The sequence below is a fragment of the Octodon degus genome, unplaced genomic scaffold (assembly GCF_000260255.1).
Source record: "Octodon degus isolate 3935 unplaced genomic scaffold, OctDeg1.0 scaffold00084, whole genome shotgun sequence".
Taxonomy (NCBI): domain Eukaryota; kingdom Metazoa; phylum Chordata; class Mammalia; order Rodentia; family Octodontidae; genus Octodon; species Octodon degus.
The window spans coordinates 4040005-4065378 of NW_004524660.1; the positions used below are offsets into that span (position 1 = coordinate 4040005).

The 25374-nt window shown below is 47.4% G+C and overlaps 1 protein-coding gene across 1 annotated transcript in view; it reads left to right on the forward strand.

Moving 5' to 3' along the window:
• The window catches only part of Vav3 (vav guanine nucleotide exchange factor 3), a 347338-nt gene extending 337067 nt beyond the window's left edge, over positions 1 to 10271 (forward strand). The window contains exons 24-25 of the mRNA XM_023721699.1: positions 8722 to 8873; positions 9449 to 10271. Coding sequence (XP_023577467.1) covers positions 8722 to 8873; positions 9449 to 9490 — 194 coding nt within the window. The 3' untranslated portion in view covers positions 9491 to 10271. The remainder of the gene's footprint in view (positions 1 to 8721; positions 8874 to 9448) is intronic.
• Positions 10272 to 25374: the final 15103 nt, after the last annotated feature.

Sequence of the window (25374 nt, forward strand, 5' to 3'; positions counted from 1 at the left end):
CTTCACATCTCAACATACTATATGCCTACAAATAACCTGAAATCCCAAGGCAGTGTCAAATGTTCCAGTTTTCTAAAACAAAAGACCTTATATTTATTTTATTTTCTTGTTAATGGCTTTATAGATTTGTACTGTACAGCATTAAATGCCAAGTAGTAGTTTATTTTTCAGTAATCCCAGACACAACTTTTCCTTTTGTGTCTTTGAGTTTCATGTTAACAGAAATTTAATTTACCAGACATCAGCCTTAAATAAAAGCATCCGAATTATTCTTAGATTTTTTTAGTGTAGTGTAAAATATACAATCAGCACTAAGCAAGGCGCCTTTAGCTTGTCCTGTTTGCAGAGACACAAGAGCAGGTATTTGACACTTTGTCTGTCAGTGCTGCTGGGAACCTGAAAGAAGACGAGCTTGGGCTCTAACGTAAAGTCGGGCCAAGGACCACAAATTCAGATGAGGCGCTCATAGAGTCCGAGGGTGTTTTCTGCCCTCGGATCATCTGCAGATGCCTTAGCCGAAAGCACCTCTTGAGTGGCTCAGCAGAGGATGTCACGCGGCCCAGGTCTTCAGGAAAACAGACCTCCGGGCAGCTGTGGCCCCACACTCGAGATCCTGAGGGTCATCACCATGACCCTGATACACTTGCTGATAACTGTTTTCTAAGCATGAACACATCTTGTTACAGCTAAAAGCTGAATGTTAGATAATGCAGAAACTACCAGAAAGTAATTAGCAAATGCTTAGGGCAAAGTTCTCTGATACACATGATAGATCATTTTTAGCTCAAAAATACTCTATGATTTGATAACCAACACCTTAGGGAAGATGGCGGATTGATTATGATCTCTAACATGAATAAATTTCAAATGTTATTGAAAATCAAATAGATACAGGTAGCTTCTGATTCCACTTCTACTAGAGGCTTTTAGTGTGTCAGGTTTTGTTTGTTTCACTTGGAAAATTTGCTATGTGCTAGTTGGCTGTACTTTTTAGAATTTTGTGGGGGTTTTTTTGTTTGTTTGTTTTGTTTTGTTTTGTTTTCCGGAACTGGGGATTGAAGTCAGGCCCTTGCGCTTGCCAGGGAAGCACTTATTCCACCGAGCCATCTCTCCGGCCCCCTTTTTAGAGTTTCTAACTGGAAGCAGTAAACCACTAATCATGAACCACTTGTCTGCCCACGAAGCTCTGTGGCATCAGCACCCTCGAGGCCGGGTGCCGGACACACGTACAGAACGAGAGCCCTTCCTGACCCTGCGCCGTGTCCCATCGAGGTTCGTCCTTTCCTGCGCTAATCAGAGTTGAAATTGTTTAAAGAAAGAGAAAAATTAGGCCCTTATCTGAAGCATGCGGTTTGCAGACAATTACTTTAATGAGAAAAGGCTCAGTATTGATTTAATATTTTCTACTTACATACTGGTAGGAATAAAGAGCAGTCTCTCAAGACACTTCCAAGCAGGATGCCGGAGGCCCAAGGCTTCCCTGCGACATTAGGCGATGTGCAGAGGCCCGATAGCCCCCACTGGGCGCTCCCGCCGGCAGGGCACTGCGGCTGGACTCCCCTCAGGCTGTCCCCGCCTTGCAGCCAGGCTCCTTCATGTACTGAAGGCGCCTGCAGGTGGGAGGAGATGGACAGAGGGCACCGGCGTCGGCAGTGCGCAGGGATGCGCGGTGACAGTCTCGGTGTAGACATGAATGCCTCTTCTGAGTTAAACCTTCTGCAGAACATCCTTATCAAGCGTTGTATTTGACATTGCTTCCATCTACATTTAAATCCGTATTTTCCTAGGGAAACGTGTTACATTTTCTTCTTGTTAGCAGTGGGTGCCAGACACTCAGATGATGTTTTTGCTGCTCAAGGGAATGAAAGACCCAAAGGCAGTGAAAATTGACAGGACAAGCAGCACAAGCCGGTCGTGCTCCGATGTGTACGGAAGGCGTGCGCGCCCCGGCCAGCTCTGAGAATGTGGGGCTGAGAGCTGCCCACCGGGCAGGAAAGGCTGGTTATGAACCTCTCACGCCAAAGAAAACTCCTCGGGCAGAGAGTGTGGCTAATGCTATGAGACACAGCCTTAAGTAGCTGTTCAGCATCTCAGAAAAAAAAAATTATAGTTCTTGGGGGAATATCACGCATATATTCTCAGGCAGCCAGAAGAATGGGCCCTGGACTTGTGTCCCTTTCTTTGTGTTTTGCCAGCCTTTGTTGAAAGTCTTATTGAGCAGTTAGTTAAGTGAGCAGAGGATGAGACAAGTGAATGGGAGACAGAGACACAAGGTGCTTGCCAAACTAGGTGCCCTGCTGAGACAGCAGCCCATTCAGCTTAGTTCTGTGTGAATGCAGAACCTGTCAGCGCTTGGCCCTGCCTTTTAGAGCCACTGCCTAACTGGGGATAGGACGTGGGCAGATGCAGTCATTAAGCAGCGGAGCCCAGAAGGGCCATGGCGTAAACGCCTAGCGCCGTGCCTAGGAAAGGGGACAAGCAGTGTCTGCCTTGGTCCCAGAGCCCCGAGGGAGGAACCTGAGCTAGACCTTTGAGACAGCGAGATTAGCAGAGCCCAGCGGCAGGATCAGCATTCCAGAATCAGTAGGCTTTCTGAGTGGGAAATGTCGCTGACCTTAAGGGGAAGTTGGAAATTGGGCAGGTAAAATGAATTCACCTTTGAAAATTATGCTAGACTTGGTGACAGAGGCCCAAGGTGCCAGTTGGCAGATTGGCATGGAATTCAGATTTAGTTTGGTTTTCATAATTTAGCAAATACAAAGACAAAATCTCTGTTAGGCTTGAGTAGTTAAGAGGCAGTAGTTAGAAGAGAATGGAAAAAAGTTGAAAGCAAGACCAGTAGTTGGAGGGCAGCAGTCTGAGGTTAGAAATGACAGACATGCTGGGACAGGGAGGAGGATCCCGGAGGGAGGGATGGGTTATGTTCACACTGCAGAGGAAGAAGGCCCCAGATCTCCAGAAGGCCCAGAGAAGGCCTCACCGTGCTGACTCGGCAAGGGCTCGCGCAGAAAGCAGGGCCGCCACTGAGGGAAGCCAGTGACCACGAGGCTGGCCTGGGGTGCGGGAGGGAGACGGGCGCTGGCTTCAGCCAAGTCAAGTCTAAGATCTATCTACCCTTGAGGCCAGCGTTAGGAAGCCCTGGGAGTCACAGACTGGAATTCAGGGAAGGAAACAGCGTATCCAAGAATCGGTTCCACATATCAGGGAAAAGAAAAGCTAGCTTAGTGAGGCCGACAGAGGGCTGAAGCCAAACGTCAGGGCTAACTGCTATTTAATTGGAGCAATGGTATTTTATATTGGGTTGAAGAAGGTTTGAATTGTAGCTATTTGCATGCATACAGACAATTATGAGGTAATTAAGGGTAGATAAGAGACAGGGGCAGCAACCTGATACCATGTTATTGAAATAGAATTCAAGTCCTGTGGTGGAGGATTGCCTAAATTGCGTCAGGAATGCCAGATCTTTAAGATTATAGACCAGGTATCAATCTAATTTATCTGCCTATAAAGATTATTTTAATTGCATTCAATTGTGTTTTCATTGATTTTCTCATTTTTTCCCTTTAGAGATAAGTGATCTCTTGTTATATTTTAGGTTCTTGGCTTACATTCCCTTCATTAGAAATCTTGAAGAAATAGTGCCTTCTTTTATTTCTTTGTGAATAACATAGAGCAAAAATGAAGGATAGTCATAAACCAGCAGGAGAAAATTCTGATACCTCCCAGAGTAACATGTACCGTGAGGGCTTTTACAATGTCCCACACAAGACATGGCACTCGTAGTGGCAGGCTTTCTGCCTGTGACAGAGCAAGGTATATGCTACTCACTGTATGAGAAAGGGGCCGGGGTGTGGCTCAGTGGTGGGGCATGTGCCCAGCGCCTGCACGGCCCTGGGTGGGGACAAGCACGTGAGCGAGGACACCCCTCTTCTCTGCAGTCCTGGGTGATGTGTCCGATCCATGCATAATCATAGATCAATTAGGCAGGCGGTTGTGATGATGTGTGCCAACGTATTTTACCATTTTCTTTGAAAAGAAAACCTGTAAAACTTACAACTGGAATAGAAGCGAACGTTGACTACTGACAAGGACATACTTCCAAGCAGGTACAAAATATACATGTGAGATTGTTTGTGAGAAAAACCCGTCATCAATGTCTCACTACGGGCCTCAGGGCACCCACCTCCCCAATCCCAGAGATGGTCCATCCGCCCCAGTTCTCTTGGTCGGTCTGCTTGGCTTGAATGAAGCGAGCTCCTTAACACTCGCTGCTCTTCCCAGGCAGCCCCAGAGTCTCTTTCTGACCATGGAGCTAACACTGGAGAATCGTACACTTGTCGGAGTCAAGCAGCTGCCTGAATAGAGGCAGAAACTATGGGAAGACTATGTGAATTCGTGCCCAGTTTTCTCATCCCAGTTTTCTATCATCTTTGGTGGCATGAAGCTTTTTTGGACCAGTTAATATTTGGTTCAGCCACAAGTGACAGAAATCCAAGCCTGCTGACTTAAAGGGCTTAGGCCATTAATTTTCTTCCCTATAAATACTTCAGTCAGCCCTGGGCTAGAAGGAGGGCAGTGTGCCTGTGTTCCAGGAAGCCTTCAGTTCCTCTGATTCCTGAAGTACAAGCTCTGTTAGTCTGAAGGTGGCCCAGACCTGGACTGGTAGCCTTTGTATGCCAAGCCGCAGACTAGACCCAGGAACTGAAAAGAACGGCAAAGGCTGTGCCTGCTGCCTGGCTGGGACAGGCCCTGCAAGCTGCCTCCGCGCTTCCGCCGGTGTTTCCCTGGCTGGAGTGTGGCCACACTAAACTGCAAGGGGGGGCCGGGGAGATGGCTCAGTGGAATAAGCGCTTCCCTGGCCAGCGCAAGGGCCTGAGTTCAATCCCCGGTTCCGCAAAAAAAAAAAAAAAAAAAAATGCAGAAGAAAATAAATGGGGCAAGATGGCATGAAGATGTAAAGGACTGAGCAACAAATTTGGGGCCGGGGAGGTGGCTCAGTGGAATAAGTACTTCCCTGGCAAGCACAAGGGCCTGAGTTCAATGCCCGGTTCCACCAAAAATAAATAAATAAATAAAATAAATAAATAAATAAACTGCAAGGGAGGTTGGGAGGCGGGGTCTGCTTGCCTGCCGAGCAAATGTGGTGAGACAGTCGTCTGTGCCGGGAACATGGCTGTCAGTGCACCTTCCTTTTGCGTTCTCACGGGGCTGTGGTCTCAGTCGGTCACGTCTTGTAGCTGCCTGCGAAGCAGAGGGTTCCTTGCAGAGTCAGGCACAGGCAGTTAGGAAGGTGTACCTGGAGCCCCTCTGCTTGAGTTTGGGTGTGGGGTTTCGCAGATGGAAAGAAGAAATGCTAGTAATGTCTCCCTTCTGGAGCTGCTGTAGTGGTGAAACAGGATTCCGCATACATTGGCCGCAGTATGTAGCACTCCAGAAGGGTCCGATTGCTGCTCTTACTCCTTGTTGTGGGAAGTGTCGAGTAAGACGTTTTGAGCCCCCAGATGCATAGAGCGTGTTTGCAGGAGGCATTCACTTCCCAAATATGACTCAGAGCGGTTTTCATTCGCAACTGCATTTTTCTGCTTTTACACTGAGGTGTTCATGCTTAGTTGGGGATAAAGCTTGATCCTGACAAATGATGTGGATGAGTTCCTGGAATTCGCTGAGGGACCTGCGCGTTTCACTGACGTCTCTCTGTAAGCGCTGACTTAGTAGCATTAGTTTTGGTGTAAAGTGCATCTTCTGTAAGACATGATGGGACCCTCCTTCCTCTGGCTGTGGCAAAGAGGGATTGGGGCGCACATCAAGAGGAGAAGGCCTTCCCGGACCAACCTCAGGCGGGTGGAGGCCAGAAGCGGCCCTGTGCGCTGGGACTTGTCTCTCAAGGCCACACAGCCCCGGGCTGCAGAGCACAGGTCGATACAGATGCGAAAGGTGGCCTACACATTCAGAAATGGTGATGGGAGAGGCGGGTGGATAAAAACACAGCTTACTAGTGCCACGTGGATGTGACAGTTATGATCACCGAGAGCTAAATTAGTTGTATTGAGCTAACTTTTGCTAACTCCTAAATGTTCTTTTGCTTCTCTTTTTCTTTCCCTCTCTAAGCCCCCTCTCTGTTGTATGGCTTTTCTTTTGTAACTCCTCCAGACTACAGCTTTGTTCCCCCCTCTTCCGCTCCTTTCTGGTCAGGTACTGCTTTATGGCTTTTATATGTCTCCCCAACATGCTTCTGTTTGCCAGCGAGATCCTTTTTCCTCTGTGTGTGACTTCCCATATAGCTGCGTCCCTCGCAGACAGTCCCTAGAGCACCATCACCACCATGCGCTTGACTCTGCTCTGTCTTATAGTCACTGTGTGTCGTGACATCCCACCTTGTGTGTGTGTGTGTGTGTGCTTGTGCCACATACATCAGTAACGCATTTTATAATGTGTCTGGGGGTAAGAGGCTGGGGTGGGACAGGCTGAGAGTGGAAAGTCAGATGAAGTACCGTGCAAAGTTCACGTTGGAAGGACGATAAAGCTTAGTTGAGGAAAGGCAACAAAGAACTAGAAAATATGAAGAACCAAAGCCCAAACTTGATCTCCAAGTAGAAGAGTAAAATCTAGTACATAGAGCTTGAAAGAACAACAGGTGCCAGGGGCTCTGCCACTCTCCACTCATGTCGGGCATCTTGGCCTCCGTCCCTTGCATTAACTGGGGAGTTTAGTGGCTGTTTTGGTGGCACGGAGCGCCTACTGGTGAGGTAAAGTATGTTTTCTTACAGGTTTTAAAGAATTGCCCTGTAAGTCCCAGTGGAATTGTAGAATTTTGGAAAAGATATAAAAAGTCAGCGAGGGCAGAGCTCTCATTTTTTAGATGAGAGAGAGTGGCCTGCAGGAGTTAAAGGCCCATGCAGGTCGGGCACCCGAGCTGCTGGTTGGCGCTTCCATTACTGGCATTCTCATGTGCGCTGATTCTCAGAGCAGCACCCAGAAGTCCCAGAAGTGGGACGGTCTTCAGGAAGCCATGAAAGAGGTTTGTGTCCCCAACAGTAAGATAAAATGGCCTGAATCAGTTCTGAAATCTGTGGCCTTTGTATTCACTTATTTCATGATCGACATTTGGGGACCACATAAATTTCTGTCATTACAGAACCATAAATTATAGGCCCAAGACTCCTGTCCCCAAGGGTGCAGACGTTTCCAGGGTGACACAGCCACAGCTCCCTAGGTGCTAGGAACTGAAAACCGCAAATGGATGGTGCTCCCCATTGGTCCCTTTCTCTGGCACCCATTGAGTATCTGTAAGTCCTGCCACCCTCAGAGGAGGGATTCTCAGATTCGCTGAGCATGTAATTGAAAACCTTTTAGGGGCTGGGGAAATAGCTCAGCGGGGTGGCAGGTGCAAGGACCTGGGTTCAATCCCAGAACCGCATGCCCTACCCGCCCTGAAGCCAGGCATGCTGGTCCCGAAACTGGGCATGGTGGTGCGTGCCTATAATCCCAGCACTAGGGAGGCTGAGACAGGAGGATCACTACGAATCAAAGCTGCATAGCAAGACTCTGTACCAAATAAATAAAAGACTTTAAAAAAAGAAAAACACTTTAGAAACCCAGAGAGCAACAGGTAGGGAGGTTAATATGAAGTGTGTTATGAGCCACTGGAGACTTGGGGCGGGTACAGCCTGAATAGTGCTCTCCTCTTGATCAGGGCCAGCGCCTCTCGGCTGTCAAAAGTTCTGTAACAGGGCCAGCCAGATAGCTCAGTGGACTAAAGTGCCTGCTTAGGCAGAGCACAGCAGCCTGGGTTTGATCCCCCACATGCCGTGCGGACCCCACTGCCGGGGCGCACTGAGACTGGCAACTGGGACTGGGTGTGATGACATGCAACTGTAATCCCAGTGCTTGGGAGGCTGGACACAGGAGAATCACTACAAGTCCAATCTACCCTGTAGACCCCGTAGACCCAGTAACGAATACGTTTAAAAAAAAAAAAAAAAAGTTCTGTAATAAGCAGACAGCAGGCACCTAGCATGTGAAATCAATACCCTTACATGTACCTAGCTTTTGATTAAATATTTCAGTAAGTTTTCCATGAGGCAGTGTTTGTGTTCTTGCTATGAGACCTGCTCACACTTCTTCACGTGATTGACTGTACACACGTACACATATGTGCACATGCGCATACTGACACATGTATACTTGTGTATATAAGTTTAGAGTAAAAAGATTGGTTGGAAAAAAACACCACCAAATTAGATGTGAAGACGCCCACTTGACAGAGTTGCACAAGAGCACAGAATGTAGTTGTTTTGAGTTTAAGTCCCGGCAGTTACCAAACAGAAGAAAGCTTCACCTCAGAGGTTCTAATTAGAGATAGAGTACTGGGCCATCAGTAGGAAGTGCTTGCTAACTTAGTGTAGATTGTCTTTTAGAGAGCAATTTAGATATAAACTAGTTGGGTTTAGATTTTGTTTTTTGACAAAATCTAGTCCCTATTTGGAAGTTTGTATGAAGAAAGTGGAAATAGAGCAGGGGTTCTTTAAACTTTATAAAATGAATCTGCCTGCACGTGACCCAATTGAAACAGCGCTCCTGCTGCTTTCAAGCCCTTGCCATTGTCACTGGTCCGCAGTGAAGTCGTGGCTGTGCGTCTGTCCATCAGTGATGTTCCTCCGCTCAGGCTCGCGGGCGGCTCTGAGCAGAGCCCGTGTCGACGCTGCCCCAATGTCTTCACAGTGCTGAGTCCCAAAGTGCTGGGCATTGCCATCGCTCGGTACGACTTCTGCGCGAGGGACATGCGAGAACTGTCCTTGCTGAAAGGCGACGTGGTGAAGATTTACACGAAGATGAGCGCCAACGGCTGGTGGCGAGGAGAAGTGGACGGCAGGGTGAGTTAGGGCCCCGGAGAACCCGGCCTCCAGAGGCGGGCTCTAGCCTCCTCGCCAGGACCAGGCGCTCGCTGAAAGTGGCTTGGATGCATCCTGCCGCAGCCCGAGTACAGCGCCCTCCAGCGAGCTTCATGGGTGCCTGATGCGAGAAGAGCTGAGAAGCGTTTCAGTTCTTTTTAGAACCTGAGTTCAGGAGCGCACACTTTATGGGTCGTGCCAGCTATCTCTAAGAGCTGCTGATCGCAGTTGGAAAGAATGGGAGGGAGGGCCCCTGTCTTTACATCCTAGGGCAGAAGGAGCGGTCCTTATGTAGCTGAGGCCTGCACGACACTTAATTTACATATTTATTAGCATGCTAGTGGATTAGAACTCCGTTGAAGCTTATTTTATTCCTCCATTTCTATCATTCACTCTATTAAGCTTTTAAGAGCAGTTAAACCTATCTTCCTCACCTACAGCAGGCATAAACCTCAGCTTAATTGGGGTGTTAGGAAAACGAAGTGCTCTGTTTGTAGAAGCCTTTGAAGTGCCCGATGCAAAGTCATGTTGCTTTGTCGGCTGCTCTTCTTTTCCAGGTGGGCTGGTTTCCATCCACGTATGTGGAAGAGGATGAATAAATTCCAATCCAGCATCGTACCCTGCACCAAAAATCTCCGAGAACGAATAAACAGAGACTGCAAAGCATTACGAATTACCTGAAGTGTTTAAAAAGCTGCATTTCTGGCTGTTCAACGTCCTCCCTCCCTTTCCCCTCCTAAGTCTTAATGCCGGGATTTCTAAAGACGCTGGTACTGACAGATTAATGGCTTGCCTAGAGCCCTGCAAGAAAAGGCCTGCCCATCTGTCATTGTCAGGGACCAGGGCAAGGCCAGCAGCTTTTCTTCCCAAAAGAGCCCTGCAAACACATCCATTCAGGGTTCTCTTTACCTCCGTTGGGTCAGATACCCTGAAGGACAGCCGCTAGTAAGTGCTTAATGTGTAGCTTATTTTCATGTGCCATTCGCCGGAATGTTTGATGGTACAGAGAAGCAGAGGCTTAATTTTGCTTTGCCTAGCATGAAAAATAAATAAATAAATAAGAGTATCGCCATTTGGAGAAACGCCAGCCCGCTGGAAGGATTCAGCACTACTTGTCACAAATTGTCCAACAGGTGACTCACTGCCTAGCAAATAATTTCACCCCCAGATGTTACTCGTGATAAAATATAAAAGACAAGCGCTTGGGTTTGCGTCATAAGAGAGAAATCCCAGAAAGGTTTGAATTACTTGTCTGATGCTCTGATTATATTTGTACACTCCTTTTTTACAGAAAGCGGGGATAAAGCACATGGCAGTTGTCTTCGTATTAAATTTGACAGCCCTCAGGAGCCATAGGGGTATTTTGGAAATGTAGTAGTTAATGAATCTTTTGGGTAGTTTCCCGTAACCTGAGAAGGTGGCATTGTTTACAAAGCAGGTCAAGGGTTATGATCCGTAGTAAATTTTATGGCAGAAACATCTGTAGACATTGGCCTTTTCCTTCCCCCTGGACAGACCTGGAACGTATGTGTTGAATCCTTTATTTTCATAGAGTACCTTCATGAGCACAAACAAGTTTGTGGAGGAGTTTGGAAGGAAAGCAACTGGGGTCCTTTATGCATTTCAGGGACAGAAAGGGGGTCACTGGGCCTCTGTGGACTTGCGCCCTTGCTGAGCCTCCCCTCTGGCTGGCCTTTCCGGGCACATGTCGCCTCGCTGGAGGTGAGTTTGCAGTGCATTCGTTTTGTTGGGCCTTCCTGTTTCTGTGTGAGGGGCTCGGGACGCTCCTCCTGGTGCGCCCGGTGTCTCCCAGCCAGGCTGTTGAGACACTGACCTGCGCTTTCCTGCTGAAGTGTTTCATCGGGTGGAAGCGACGTCCTGAAAAGATGCAGAAAGCGTTGTGTTTGGGACAAGCAAAAATTCGAAGCATTAACTGCGTAGAGCCAAACGGGGAGCGCTGGGCTCCGAGATCGCAGCTCCTCCCCAGCGAGGTGGCCGAGCCTGCCCCCTTCTGGCACACGTGGGGTCAGAACTTGATGTTTGGTGGTCGCACGCTTCCTGCTAGAGACCCTCCCAGGCTAGGACTTCTCATCTAGAATAGACTCAAGACCTTTACCTCAGAATTATGTAAACTGTGATTGTCTTTAGAAAAATTATTTGCTGAAATCAGTTACGTTTTTGTAAATGTGTAAATGACCATGCAAATGTATTTTATAAAATGTTCTGTACAGTAGAGTTACTGCACCGAGGCGAGCTGCTGGAGCGGGTTCCTTCTGTAAAGTCTTAACTGTGTCTCGGGACTGAGTCTGTTCCATCAGCCAAGTGTAGGTACAGAGAGTGCAGCTTCCAGCAAGCCGAGCCACTCTGTGATGCTGGTGCTGCAGCTCACAGCGTCCCAACAGACTCCTGCTCATCAGCAGACTCCTCCCTTCCCGACGGTGTGTGGTCCTCGTGTTGAGTCTCAGTGGGCTGGAGGTTTCATAGCAGATGATGTTAGATCCCCATTTTCTTGACATGACCTGTTACATCTTTGTCTACGTTTAATACTTTGTATTGGAAACTTTAAATGCTGCAGATTTGTGTAGATTTCTAATACCAAAGACAGAAGTAAATGTTTTTCATATACTTTGTCTTGCCTGTATGCAGCCCTTATGTAATATGGTGAATTAGAATGGTATTGTGCTTTGTAATATTTTGTAAATATGTCAATACAATAAATAGTTACTACTTGCATTTGGTTGATTTCTTCTTAAGGGTTGAAGAGTCTTCCCATAGAATGATCCTAGAATTCACATACGCCAGCCTCCTAATGGAAAAGCAAGCTGCGATTTGGTTGGATGTTTCTCAGGAATGCTAAATAGTGGACAGTGGACTTTAAGATGAACTCAGTACTGGCCAGTGGTACCTGTTGACAGCATATAGCATGCTGAGGTCTGTTCTAAGGGTCTCACGTGTGCTTACAGTTCCGTGATTCCTGGATCGTCTGTGAGGTGATCACCCTCATCACCTGCAGTCTGTGCTGGACCCTCTCCCCGCACCTTGGGCCGCCCCCCACCACTCCGCAGTGCCTCCCCCCCCCCGGCCTTTAGCCTGAGAGCACCGCCTAGGTGGCGCAGGTATTCGGCCTTCTACTGAGTGATCCGTGTGTGTGTGTGTGTGTGTGTAGTTAGTCCTGAGCTGCCCTGCTTTGTTCTACCTGTTTTCTGGACGTCAGGAAGAGCGAAGGAAGTGTCAGGAGCTGACTGGGTGCAGATGGCACCTGCAGTGGGCAGGGCCCATGCACGGCTGCCATCACCAGCCCCCTTCTTAGGGCAGGAAAGGCTCACCTGATGGCTGAGACAGGGCCACACTTGCTCATTGTCATTACTGTCGTGGCCAGATGTGTTTGGGTAGCTGCCATCTGAAATTTTAATTCCTTGAGCTTACTTCAATCTCATTAAGGTGAAACACTGTAGATTCTAAATCAGCCTCCTTAGGAAAGGAATTAAATTATTTGGTACCAAAGGAAGAGGAAGAGTTTCAGCATCAGTCAGACCTGGGTTCAAACCCTACTCTGCCACTGATCTTTCTGAGCCTCAGTTTCCTCAGCTTCTGTAATAAAGGAATAATTACAAGTTCCTAAGAGAGCTGTCGTGAAGAATGAACGTAAAAGTGCATCTTGTACAGAGCCTGGAGCGTAGCAGGCCCTGGAGAAAGTTGCTCTCCCTTTCATGAATTGTAAATAGGTACCCAGGCACCAAACTCAGTGCTTGGAGGCTGTATTTTGAATGCGGTTGAGAGCTTATGCTTTCTTACCTATGGTTGAATTTTTAGCATTCAAATTATATGCAGAGTAAAAGGCATACATTCAGGAAAATTAATATGCAAACCCACAAACAATCTCAGAAGTCAAATTTAACAGCTCCACATGATTTTAACTAGGAAAATGGAATTTTCACATCAGTCGCTTCATTTTTCTCTGAAACTGGTTTTCCGGGACTAGCTGGACTCTGATTAGAAATGTTCGTGCACCTGTCTGGTGTGGCAGACTTTGGAAGGCACCTAATTTTAAGTAATGAACATGTTCCAGCATGGAGGTTAAAAGCAGTCCTCCCACAACGTGCCGTTGATTAGACCAGACTGAGCAAGACAGTGGCAGGAAAACAGAAGAGCTCCTTTCGAAGCACCCTCACTGACTCTTTTCAGAAGCTTCCAGAATCTCTAGGCACAGTGGGACTGCAAACAGTGACTCAGGTGCACGGCCAGATGGCGAGATTCCTTGTTGCCAAAATAGATGCATAAAAAGCTGCCTCGAGACTGGGCTCTCGGACACTTGAGTAAGAAGGGTGAGCTTCAGCCTGGCCACGTGGCGGGCCCCCATCTAGGTTGGTCAAGGTCCTGCGGACGGCAAGGACCGCCGGCGAGGACCAGCTTCGCGCCCGGGTGCCCCGGCTGCCAGTCAAGCGTGCCTTACATTTCCTGTGGCACTTTCTGGTTTTCCAGTTACTCTCAGTGCATAAGGCTTTCCTTCTGAAATCCTTCTGGGGAGCTGCAAGGGTCCTAATCAGGTGGCGATGTAGTGAGGTCACTGTCGCACGCCTCTCTCTGTCAGCAGCTGTCAATGAGTTTTACGTGCCGGGGGAGCTGGTGCTGCCCAGAATCTGCTCAGGGAAGGCTTGAGGGTTTTCTAGTGAAGGCAGTGAGCTCTTCAAAGGAGGGGCAGGTTGATTTTTGACTCCACAAAGTTGCCCCCCTCCATGATAATTGCTACTTGTCTCCTTTTTTCACCTGAAAATTCTTTTTTTTTTCTTTTTTTTTCTTGTATATGCCAGGTTGCGTGCTAGGTGTTCGTTGTATATTATTTCATTTATCTCATCCTTTGGAGAATCCCTCGAAGATTTCTCTCATTTCATTTTACTTTATGTTATTTTATTTTGCTTGGTCTTTTTGAGACAGGGTCTCCCTCTGCAGTTCAGGTTGGGCTTGAGATCACTTTGCAGCCCAGGATGGTCTTGAACTCACAGCAATCCTCCTGCCTCAGCCTACTGAGTGCTGGATTACAGGCATGTGCCGCCACACCTGGCTTGGTATCTCATATTTTAATCATAAAAACTGTATGGATAGGTAAGTAACATTTCACATGGGCATTAGTTTTGAGGCTCTTCACCCTGTTCCATTCTCCCATATGACCTGTCTTGGTCCAGGTTCAGCTTTAGAACCTGCTTACCCTGGCTCTGCCACTTGGCAGTTGCCTGCCCCTGGGAATGGTGCTTACCCTGCTTGTTCTGCTTTTCCAGAGTTATGTTGGGATAATGACTGCGCCTCACTGTAGGGTGGGTTTTTGTTGTTGTTGTTGTTGTTGTTTTTTAAGGATTAGATGACATAATATATGTAAAATGTTTAGAAATGTCTGAGGGAGAGTAGACATTCAGTGAAAAAAGAGTTTCTAAATTGTGTTTTGGCCACCAGTAGAGATATACACACAAAAGTCAATGCTACAACTTTAGAAAGTTAGCTCGGATGTGACAAATAAGCTTCCCATCCACTGGTATCACCATCCCCAGGACGGTGGAGGTGGCACAAGGTGTGAGCTTACATCTTCTTGCGGGTACCGACCCAAGCCATAAATGGGTGTCTGAGGTGAGGCTGCAGTGCTCAGATAAAGAAATACAAACGGCAAATAACTGCACGAAAAAATGTTCCATGTCATTGGTCTTTGAGCTATAAAATAAAAACAACGCTGAGATTCTGTCTGACCCTGGAAAGAATGGTATCATCAAGAAGCCATCCAATAACAGCTGCTGGAGGGGCTGTGGGGAAAAGGAGCCCTTCTCCGCTGTGGGTGGGGGTGCAGGCCAGTCCAGCCACTGTGGGGATCAGTGTGGGGATTCCTCAAAAGCCAGGATTGGAGGGCCCATTCGGTCTAGCTTCTTCTGCAAGATACCCAGAAGAATTTAAGACATCGCACCGCAGTGATCTGTGTGCACCCATGTTTATAGCAGCACAATTTGTTGTAGCTAAATTTTGGAAACAACCCAAATGCCCATCAACTGCGGATAAAAGAGATGTGTTTTTAATTTAATGAGGCACTACGCAGCCATAAAGAAGAATAAATGGAGTATTTCACAGGTAAATGGATGCAACTCAAGACCACACTCATAAGTTGAATACCAGATCCGTATGTGTGAATATATTGTCTCCCTAGTGTGAGATGATGAACGAGTAAATAAGATCAGAAATGTACAGGACATACTGTGAATTGAGAAGGAAGTGTTCAAGAGAAGACACTGTGATGGGGGGAAGGAGAAAGGAAGAAAGGGGAAAAGGGGAACATATACCCGATAGGGAAGATAATTGCACAGCTGGTTTCTTCTAGTTCATGAAAAGAAAGTTTTGTGCTAGTGTTGTGCAGGCAGATAGCGCGCCTGTCTCTACTCTGCAGAGGAGCTAGGAAGACCGCAACAAGCTGTGTATCGATTACTGTGAACTCTCCCACCAACCTGTTTTAAAACTCTTTTTCTCTTTAAAATAAAAGAAAGAGGGCCAGGGAGATGGCTCAGTGGAATAAGCACTTGCCTGGCAAGTGCAAGGGCCTGAGCTCAATCCCCAGTTCTGCCAAAAAATAAATAAATAAAGTAAAATAAAATAAACTTCCTGCGGACGCGTATTAGCCTTGAGAAGGAACAGCCTGAGTTAACTCTTTACATGAGCAGTGTTTCCAAACCTGTGCGTAAGCCGGGTGCAAATCAGACCCACCGCCAGGATGCGGCCTGTCCTTGCCCGCTGCCATGGAGCAGCGCCTGCGAGACGCCCGACTGAAGACAGCACGCCTCTGTCATTGCCAGCGTCTGCGCGTGCAGAATCGCGGGAGGGAGCCGGGCCTGCTCAGCCCGGGTTCGCAGGAGGCTCTGGCCGGCTCACAAGAGCTGCGGCTTCTCAGCGCTTGCTGAGCGGAGAATCTGGTCCCTCCCGAGTGCTCTTCTGCCGACCTCTCCCCATGGCTGCCTCACGACGCGGCAGCTGGCTTCGCCCAAAATAAGCCTCTCAGAGTGCAGGAGCAAGAGCGCTCGGATCCCAGCTCGGCTTTTTATATCATGCTCAGAAGAGACCTGCTTCGAGTCTGCTCTGCTCCCCTCCTTAGCTTTGCTGAATCCAGCTGCCTCTTAAGGGCCAGCGGTCACACAGAGACGAGAGCCATGACACAGGCCCTGGGGGCGCTGTCCCGGTGATCCCGACCACAGGTGGCTAAACCGAAGTTACTGAGACCAGACATTAGAGTTGTCTGAAAGTCTAAAATTTACGCAGGAGCCAGGTTCGATCCCCAGGCCTGCTGTGCCGGCCCTGCCCCCAGGGCGCGCTGACACAGCAATTGAGACTGGGCATGGTGGCGCGGGCCTATAATCCCAGCTCTCGGGAGACTGTAAACAGGCGGATCCTATGCATTCAATCTAGTAGTGAGACCCTGAACACCTTGTAGACCCTTGCCTAAAAAAATACAAAAGAAAAAAAAAGATGTTGAGCGGGGGAGATAGCTCAGTAGAATAAGTGCTTGCTTGGCCAGCTCAAGGTCCTGAGTTCAATCCCCTGTACCACAAATAAATAAAAATAAAATAACATAAAATTTAATTTAATTTATTGTAAAAAAAAGTACTTCCCTTTCTGTATGCTTTCTGAATGCCTACTAAGTACCAGCCACTATGGAAGATGCAGCAGAATAAGAGAAGGTGTCTCGGGTGCTTGCTCCTTTGTCCTGCCGCATTCTGTCCCAGTCCTCCTGAAGCTCCAGTGCTGGGAGGAGGGGAAGAAATGAAGAGCTGTGCACACAGACGAAGTGGGCTCCCTTTCACAGTAACACAGAAGAGAGCAGGTAGCAACTCGTCATGCCTGGGGAGCAGCTAGTAAGTAGAACTCTGCGTTCTCCAGGGTCTGGCCAGCCATCTGCTTGTCCACATACTCCCCAAATGTGTTGGGGAGGGAGTCCTCCTCCTGTGTGCTGCATGGGCCTAAGCTGTGAGCATACACCAGAGCGAACCTAACCCCTGTGCATAGGAGCTGGCGTGTTCACAGATGACAACACGCGGCGCTAGGTACCAAGAGGCGCTGCTGAGGGCAGGAAAGACACACAGGTGAGGAGGGTGTCGTCAAGGTGATCCAGGAAGGCTTTATCGGGAAATGACTTTTGAACAAAACCCTGATTTAAATAAATGAGAAAGGAAAAAGACGGATAAATATATCTGAATGCTTAGTGCTTCAAGCACACTGAAGTCCCTGGGGAGGTTGGAGAAGGAGCAGAGTGACAGATGACATCAGGGGGCTTCCCAAGGGGACACAGCAGCGGGAGGTCTTGCGGACCCAAAAAGGAAAGTGTGGGTGACGGGGCTCTAAGCAGGGGGTCGACGTGAGCTCATTTACAGTTTCGGATTCTGGGCCGGAGGTGGAGCTGCACGTGGCAAGTAGCACTGCTTCCATAACAGCCCCCGCCTTGCCCAGGCTGCCATGGCAACATGCCACAGCTGGGCCTGTGCAAAGGACAGAAATGTATTGTCCCCGGGACCTGGGGCCGGGGTCAAGGCACCAGGAAGACCTGCTCCCTCTGGAGACATGAGAAGAAGCCGTTCCGGGACCTTTTGTAGCTGTTGCAGTTCCTTAGCTCACAGGAGCATAGATCCAATTGTCACCAGCATTGTCCTCATGTACGGATCTATGCTGAAATGTCCTCTGTGGATTCAGGTCATAGCAAATGAGACACACACTTCTCCACTATGAGCTCATCTTAACTCATTATGAGAAATAATGTCACATTCTGGGGTACGCAAGTACAAAAGTCATTTCCAAATGAAGCTGGCTTGGGGCTTCAACATACGAATTAAATGATATACATATATCAACCTATAACTCCTTCACTCTCAGATTATTCAAGAACTTCCTAAAGATATCCAACTGGCAAGATAGAGATGCAAAGGGGTCACGAGGCATGGGGAAAAGGAAGTTAGCCTAGGAGAGGTCTCACCTCTTGTCAGAGGGGTCTAGGAGCTGCCTCTCTTCTGGTCAACCCCGAAGCAAGTAGACAAAAGCCACGCTTTGGTAGAAATTCAAGTAGGAGCCCATCCAGCGGGCCCCACCCTCCCTCATGTGTGTTCGTCAGTGCCTGGGCCATCACCCTCCAGTGAATTACCCTTTTCCCACTGTAGGTGTGACATCACACGATCACACATCTCACCAGGAGAGGAGAGCTCCTGGGCGCTTTGGTGAGAGTGAGCTCATGAGGATCAGACAACCTATTTAAGCGAATTAATGAAACACTGCTGGATTCTGTGAAGGTGAGGCCCTGCATAATGTCTACAGAAGGGAGGAAAAGTGTGTGGTGCTTCTGCAGAGAGGTGGGATATGCCCTCGGCATTTATGACACTTGATGATGGGATATTGGTGCTGAGAGGTTTGCAGAAAATTTACATTAATAACATGGGATGCAGTGCATCCAAATTAGTAGGGAAGACTGTTTTCTTTGCCTTTATTCAGCCTACTTGGTCCATTCAGTACCTGATTTATTTTGCATCTTTATCTTCTGAGATCACCTGAAATATGACATTGAGCAGGCAGACAGGAAAGGGCAAAAGTCCAGATTACTACCATGCAACGATATGTGGGCTGCTGACCATTCTTGGCTCAAAGCTGTTGAACAGAAACACCCCCCCAAAATCTAACATCTCCCCTTGGGACTTCACAGCAAAGCCAGAAGTACAATAAAAATCATGCAGTCAACCAAATGAACTTTTACTACTATGTGACAAGTTATTTTTAAAATAATTAGCAGTTTGAAAGTTCTCAAGATTTTAGAAGTTCATATATTTTTAAAGCAGCTCTGCAATGTAACTAACAGGGAGATGGAAAGGGCACCGGATAAGGGAAAGACAAGCCGGGCTCTGTTCTTGCCCTTCCACCAGCAAGCCAGCGGACTCAGGGTGCAGCTCCCACACTCTTCAAGGCCATGATTCTTCATGTACAAAATGAAAGCATCAGGTTTAACCACACTTGTGTCCACCTCCAGTTCCTAGGCCCTGTCACTTTCCATCGAGACACTCAACCACATTTGGCTAAGCTACGTCCACATGGAATCAGATTTGTAAGTAAAACAAAAGCTGCAAAGAGAATTTTGGTGAGGTTCAAGTAGAATTGTGTCCATCCACTGGAAGGCCAGGAGACCTGCAGTGTTCTCCTCTACACATTTCTGCGTCTTTCACCGCCCTCCAGCTCAGTCCGAGCTCATCTTGATGGCTGCAGAAGCCCCTGCTCGGTGTTCCCTGTTTCCATTCTTGCACTTTCTGACCATGGGCTGTGTCACTTCTGTTTCCTCTTCTAGAACAATCCAGTGGCTCCCATTTGTTTAATGTATTTTTTGATCATCTTTCCATCTGCACTCACTGTGAATGAAACAGATAAATCCGTGTGCACCGATTCTGCGTCATATGGGCAGGAACAGGGAGAGAGCAACAAAGAAATATGATGTAACGTGAAGAAGTCATAAATATGGTGAAGAAATCAAAGCAGCAAGGAAACAGTGTGAGTACAGGCTACGTCAGCGGCGGTGGGCAAGGAAGCTCCCTTGACAGATGCTGAGGGGGAAATATGACATCGCATCACATCATGTGGACTTGGTGATGGAGGATTTTAGGTTTTGCTCTTTGAAAAACCAGTGGGCAGTCTTCAGCAGAGAAGAGACGTGCTCAGATTCGCTTCATCCAGGAATCACTGTAGCTTCTTGGTGGAGGTTTCACTAAAGGGGAACAAGACTGCCAGGAGCAAGAGCACACGAGACAGCGTTGTGTAACTTGGTGAGAAACATTGACTCCTACAATGATAATAGCAAGATGTATTAGTGGTTTTTTAAATAAGTTGCTGCTGGCCTTGCCTATGGCTTGAATATAAAACAATCAGAATAAGAGAACTATGATGGGGGGGTTGTCAATATTTTTTGCTTATGTTATTTTGTACATGGTGTGATACATACATGGTTAAGGTTGAACAGCTGATTTAGGAAGGAATATGAAAATCATTCAATTCTCCACATATTAAGAGGCCTATTTCTTAGACATTAAGGATGGCTATGAGACAAGCAGTCAGATGTAAGGTAGGGTTTGAGAGAGTTTAAGACAGGAGGAAACAAATTTTGGAAATGAATAGAAGAGCTGAAGCCATCCTTAGCAGAGGACTGCAGGAGAAGAAAGCCGATGACCAAGACCTGTGATACACCAGCGTCCAGGGCCTGGGAGGACAGGCTTCCAGCAATGGAGGAAAAGTGCAGGAGGCTGCCTAAGGCTTTCCCTCACACACACACCTACTAACCAAGCTGCCTGTGTGCCAAGCCCTTCCTTCTGATGTTTGACTGTAGACTCTCAACACTGGGAGCACACGGAGGCCTCAGCTTCCTGTAACCTCTTCGTGGGGATTCCTTTTGCTGCCCAAGTAAGCTGTCTTAGACTTCCTATGCCTGCACTTGTCCACTGCTACCGTGCTTCCAAAGGACTGACTGGGATTTGTTCTCCTTTCCTCTAACCATCCTTTCTGGATATTTTTGCTTTAACATTTGCCAAAATTACGTAAGGAATAATTTATCCAAAATATCCATAGTGGCTCTCACTCCTGGTTACCTTGGTCATTGATGTGATTAGCCAAGGAAGGGTCAGCCACATGAAATTCTATTCTTCAAGGGTGATTCTTCTGACCGTAGCCTCTGATGACTGCACAGTCTACCAACAGCAGGGACTTCCCTGAGTACCAAATATGGCACCATTGCTCAGGGGTATCAGTCAGCTCTCTGATTGCCCTGGACTACCTCCATTAGGGAAAGCAGAGCTCAGGTTGCCCTGGAATAACATTTACTCTGGGAATGGATTCTCCCTCTTTGCTTCCATTCACAAACTCTAAATCAAGGAACAAACATGACCACAGTCATTTTCCTCACACAAGCACAAATGCAACCATCTTCCACCAATCACAAAACAAATGAAGGTTGTAAACTGGGGTAGCACTATACCTTTATTTATTCTTTTATCTTGCTATCTGTATCCTATTGTCTTTAAATATTAAATATGCACAAAGTGGGAAATATCACTATGAAGCTAACAAGGAATTAACTATTATATTGTGTGACACTGATTGGCTTAATCTAGGAAGTACTTATAAATTCCCAGAGTACTCTTCTCCACATGATTTCTGGTTAGGTCTTGTGTGATTTCCTGCTAGACCTAGCTAAGCAAGCAAGTTGCCTGAGATCTGGAAGACAGAAAGCAGAGGACATTACTCTACTCTCCAACAAATGTCATGGTTGGATAAGGGAGACAGGAGCCCACCAAGTTCCAGCTCCACTTGGCCCTTCAAGGTCTCTAGCTCTGCTTCTTGCCTGCTCACCCTAGTGGCCAAGCACAGTGCCCAGATGTTGGCACCTAATGCTGAATGCTTGACTGTCCACAGAGGTGGCAGTTATGTGGAGGCAACAGATATCTAGGCCTGTCCACAAGCTTCTCTCTGGGGGTTTGTTCATTTGCCTAAACCTGCTTGGCTTCCAAATATTGCTTCTCTGGGTACCTTCTCTGGTGTTTAGGCAAAGTGGTAAGTCACTTAGTTTCTGAGCCTCTAAAAGGCCTTCCCAGGCCTTCACTTTTGCTATTGATTTATTACTGTGATAAATCCCTTATCTCTGCTTTCCTGATTGATGAATTGAACTGCATAAAATTTCTCATGAATAGTGACACCTTTGAAACCTCATGATCCCGACTATCCCTATGTTCTCAAATTATCCCTATGCACTCACGCCTGAGAAGGATATGAAAACATTGTGCTTTATTTCTTTTTTTGTTTGTTTTACTTTTTTAAAATGTATTTAGTACAAGGTCTCAGGGTCTCACTACACAAATCAGACTCATAGTGATCCTCCTGTATTCAGCCTCCCAAGTGCTGGGATTACAGGTGCGCTCCTCCATGTCCAGTCTCACTTCTTGTCTCAGCACATCCTGGAGGCACAGCTGGCATGGTATGCAGGCGATCAAACCTGGTCCCTGTGTCTGCCTGAGCAGGCACTTTAATCCACTGAGCTATCTGGCTGGCCCTTTTGCTTTATTTTTTGAGGTAGGAAATGCATACTTTCTTTTTGTACAAATTCTATACAATTTTAGATTTTTTTATGTTAAGTTTTCTAGGCATTGGAAAGGCAGATAAGACATCAAGTATTTGTTTTTGCAGTACCAGGAATCAAACTCAGGACCTTGCTCTTGCCAGGCAGGCACTTATGCCACTGAGCTATATTCCTGACCCATCTAGTGTGTTACTGGACACAAGAGTTAGGCGTGACAAAAACCTACCTCAATACATCTCACATGATGTTATAAAAACTGAAAAGTAAAGCAACTATCTTTGCTAATAACACTAACTCTTCTTTATACAGCGTGTACTGTTGTAGTGATTTTTTTGTCTGTTCTTGAACATCAAATCCCCTTTGTCTGGCTATCTAGCAGTTCTCCCATGATATCTTTAACCCCAGACTACAGAAAATGTGCGTATGAAATTGTTAATTGTCAGTCCCTTGAGGCAGAACTGCAAAGGACATTACATTATGAACAAAACAACTTCTTTTAGGCAAAGGAAACATCTCTGAAAGACAGTTTGAGTGTTTTCAGAAATCTAAATAAATTCTTGTTGGTCAAGTGTCATTCCTCCTTGGAGGGTGGGTTAGAGAGAACTGAGGCTTTTCCTGTGTGTTTTTGGAAATGTACTTTGTGCTATTTGACAGAATATACAGCGACTCCCATACTTAGGTCTCAACAATAGATGCAGGGCACAAGAGTGGTAGGGAGTTTAATGAGATTTCTCGGGTAAGGCCCTGGGCTAGCAACAGTGGAAGACAAGGGGTGGGCCCGTGGAGAAGGAGAGTGCAGGGAGAACTGCAGAGAGCTGTAAGGAAGGGCCCAAGGTCTGTCTCTTCCACCCACACCTGAACGAGAAGGCGCCATCAGATCCCTTGAATTCACCACTTCCGTCTGCACATCCTGTTGTGCCAACTTAAGCACAAGCCAGTTGGCGCGGGTCTGTCTTTGGTGGGCCTGTGATGGTTGTCCTCCTGGAGCTACAGTGAGCCAGGGAGGTGTGGAGAGTGCATCTCGGGGCAAGAATATAATGGTGTGTGTCCCTCCTTTCATATGCTGTTTTAGTTGCTCTTCTCTAGGTGCTGGGACAAATATCCAACACTCAAAATGAGGGAAGGAAAGGTTTATTTGGCTCACAGTTACTGGAGGTTTGAAGATACCGGAAGAGAGGCTGGGCACTGCCATGTCCAGGAAGAGAGGCACTCCTAACGGTTCGTGCCCCTCGGGCCCTGCTCTGGTCCTCTGGCCTGGCTCCTCAAGCCACTCAGTGCTCCTCCAGCCCCATAACTAACATGAGGCTTTGAGGGGACAGCTAGACACAAACCATACCATTCCACCCGTGGGCCCCCAAAGTCTCATGCACATTTCTTTATCCAAAAAAAATTTAGTCCATCTCTAAGAGTTGCCAAAGTCCCAACAGTTTCCCAAGTCTCCTCCAAGTTCCAAGGCAAACTTTCAACTGTGAGCCCCTATACAAATAAAAAATTAAAGACATCCAACATTCAAAGGCATAAGATAAACATTGCCATTCCAAAAGGTATACACAGAAAGATACAAACCATTGGGACCAAAACAAGTCCAAAATCCAACAGGGCAAACATTAACTCCTGCAGGCCCTTGTGGAACATCAGGAGCACTCTGTGGCAAACTGTGAGCTCCATGTGGCTCTGCCCCTACAGCACTCTTGGTAGTAGCTCCCGTGGCTTCTCTCACAGGCCAGCTTTGCTCCCTCTTTTCAGTTTCTCTTACATGATCCATGTTCCTGGCTTTTCCAAACTTCTGGGGTTTCCACAGAACAGGCTTCTCACTCAGCTTCACACACTGCCCTCTCAAGGGCACACTGCCTGGTCTCCCAGGCCTTCTTCTGAAATCTAGGTGGAAACCTTCTTAACCTCAGAACTCCTGCATTCTGTATGCACCTAAAACCAGTGCCATGTGGATGATGCCAAGGGCGGCTGCCAGCTGGAGCAGTAGCCAGGCTTTCTTCTCTCTTGACTGTAGGGGTCGAGTGCCTGGATCACTGAGCGCTCTGACCCTGATTCTGAGAAGCAAATTCTCTATGCTGGTGCCATTCTGTAATCTGGTGTGGCTACTGCCCCCATTCTGGAGCCTGGTGTGGCTGCTGCCCCCATTCTGGAACCTGGTGTGGCCGCTGCCTCCATTCTGGAACATGGGGCTCTGTGGCTTTCTCCTCAAAGCAAAGTCCCTCACCCTTGCCATTCTGAGGCTGCAAAGGGCGAGAACCTGCCACCTCCTGTGAGTCCCTCAGGACGTCTTTTCTACTCTCCTGTTCCTTCTTGGCAATGGAGATTCTCTCAGCTCTATCTTTGCATTCCACGGTTTTATTGGAACTTTCTTTCTGGCCAAACTCACAACATTTTAGATCATTCTGCTGGGTTCTTTGCTCTTCATTCTCCACCTAAATCTGACTAAGAACCCCCAATAATAACCATGCCACTGCCCCAATATTTGACTGCTTTGAGATTTCCTTTGAAAGATCAGTCAGTCTTCCATGTTTAATCTCAGTCTCAGGCAAAGTCTCTGGACACAGGTAAAATTCAGACAAATTTTCTACCAAGCCAAAACACAAATGATCTGGAGGCCAACAACCAATATAGTCCTTCTTCCCAGCAGAAACCTCCCCAGCCTGGTCCTTACAGGCAGGTTTTCTACCAGTCTTCTGGTCTAAGCTCTGACAAGAATCTTCCCTACAGAACAGCTAAAGCTGTTCCAGCACTTTGCTTGTAGGCAACATCTCCAAACCTTTCCTATCTCTTCCGATAAGCCATTCCCAAAAGCTTGTAATCCACATCATCAGGTATAGCCACGGCAATGACCCCACTCCTGGTACCAAAATTCTGTCTTAGTTACTCTTCTCTCATTGCTGGGACAAATATCCAACACTCAAAACGAGGGAAGGAAAGGTTTATTTGGCTCACAGTTACTGGAAGTTTGAAGACACTGGAAGAGAGGCTGGGCACTGCCATGTCCAGGATGACCCTCTCTACATCTCTCAGAAAGCACAGGCAAGCCAGTTGAATGGTTTGTGCCTCTCAGGCCCGGCCCCTCGGGCCCTGCTCTGGTCCTCTGGCCTGGCTCCTCAAGCCACTCATTGCTCCTCCAGCCCCATAACTAACATGAGGCTTTGGGTGGACAACTAGACACAAACCATAACATACATCTAAAAGGAAACTCCATGCTCAGCAGGACACAGCCACTCAGTGTTGTTCTCTGTTGCATGTCAGTGTTAGCAAGGCAGCAAATGCCCAAGCAGGTGGAAACCCACTGGCTGGGGATTTCAACATCTCCCGGACTTTTGTCTTTCTTAGAGTTACAAGACCAGACAGTTGAAATTCAGCCACAGT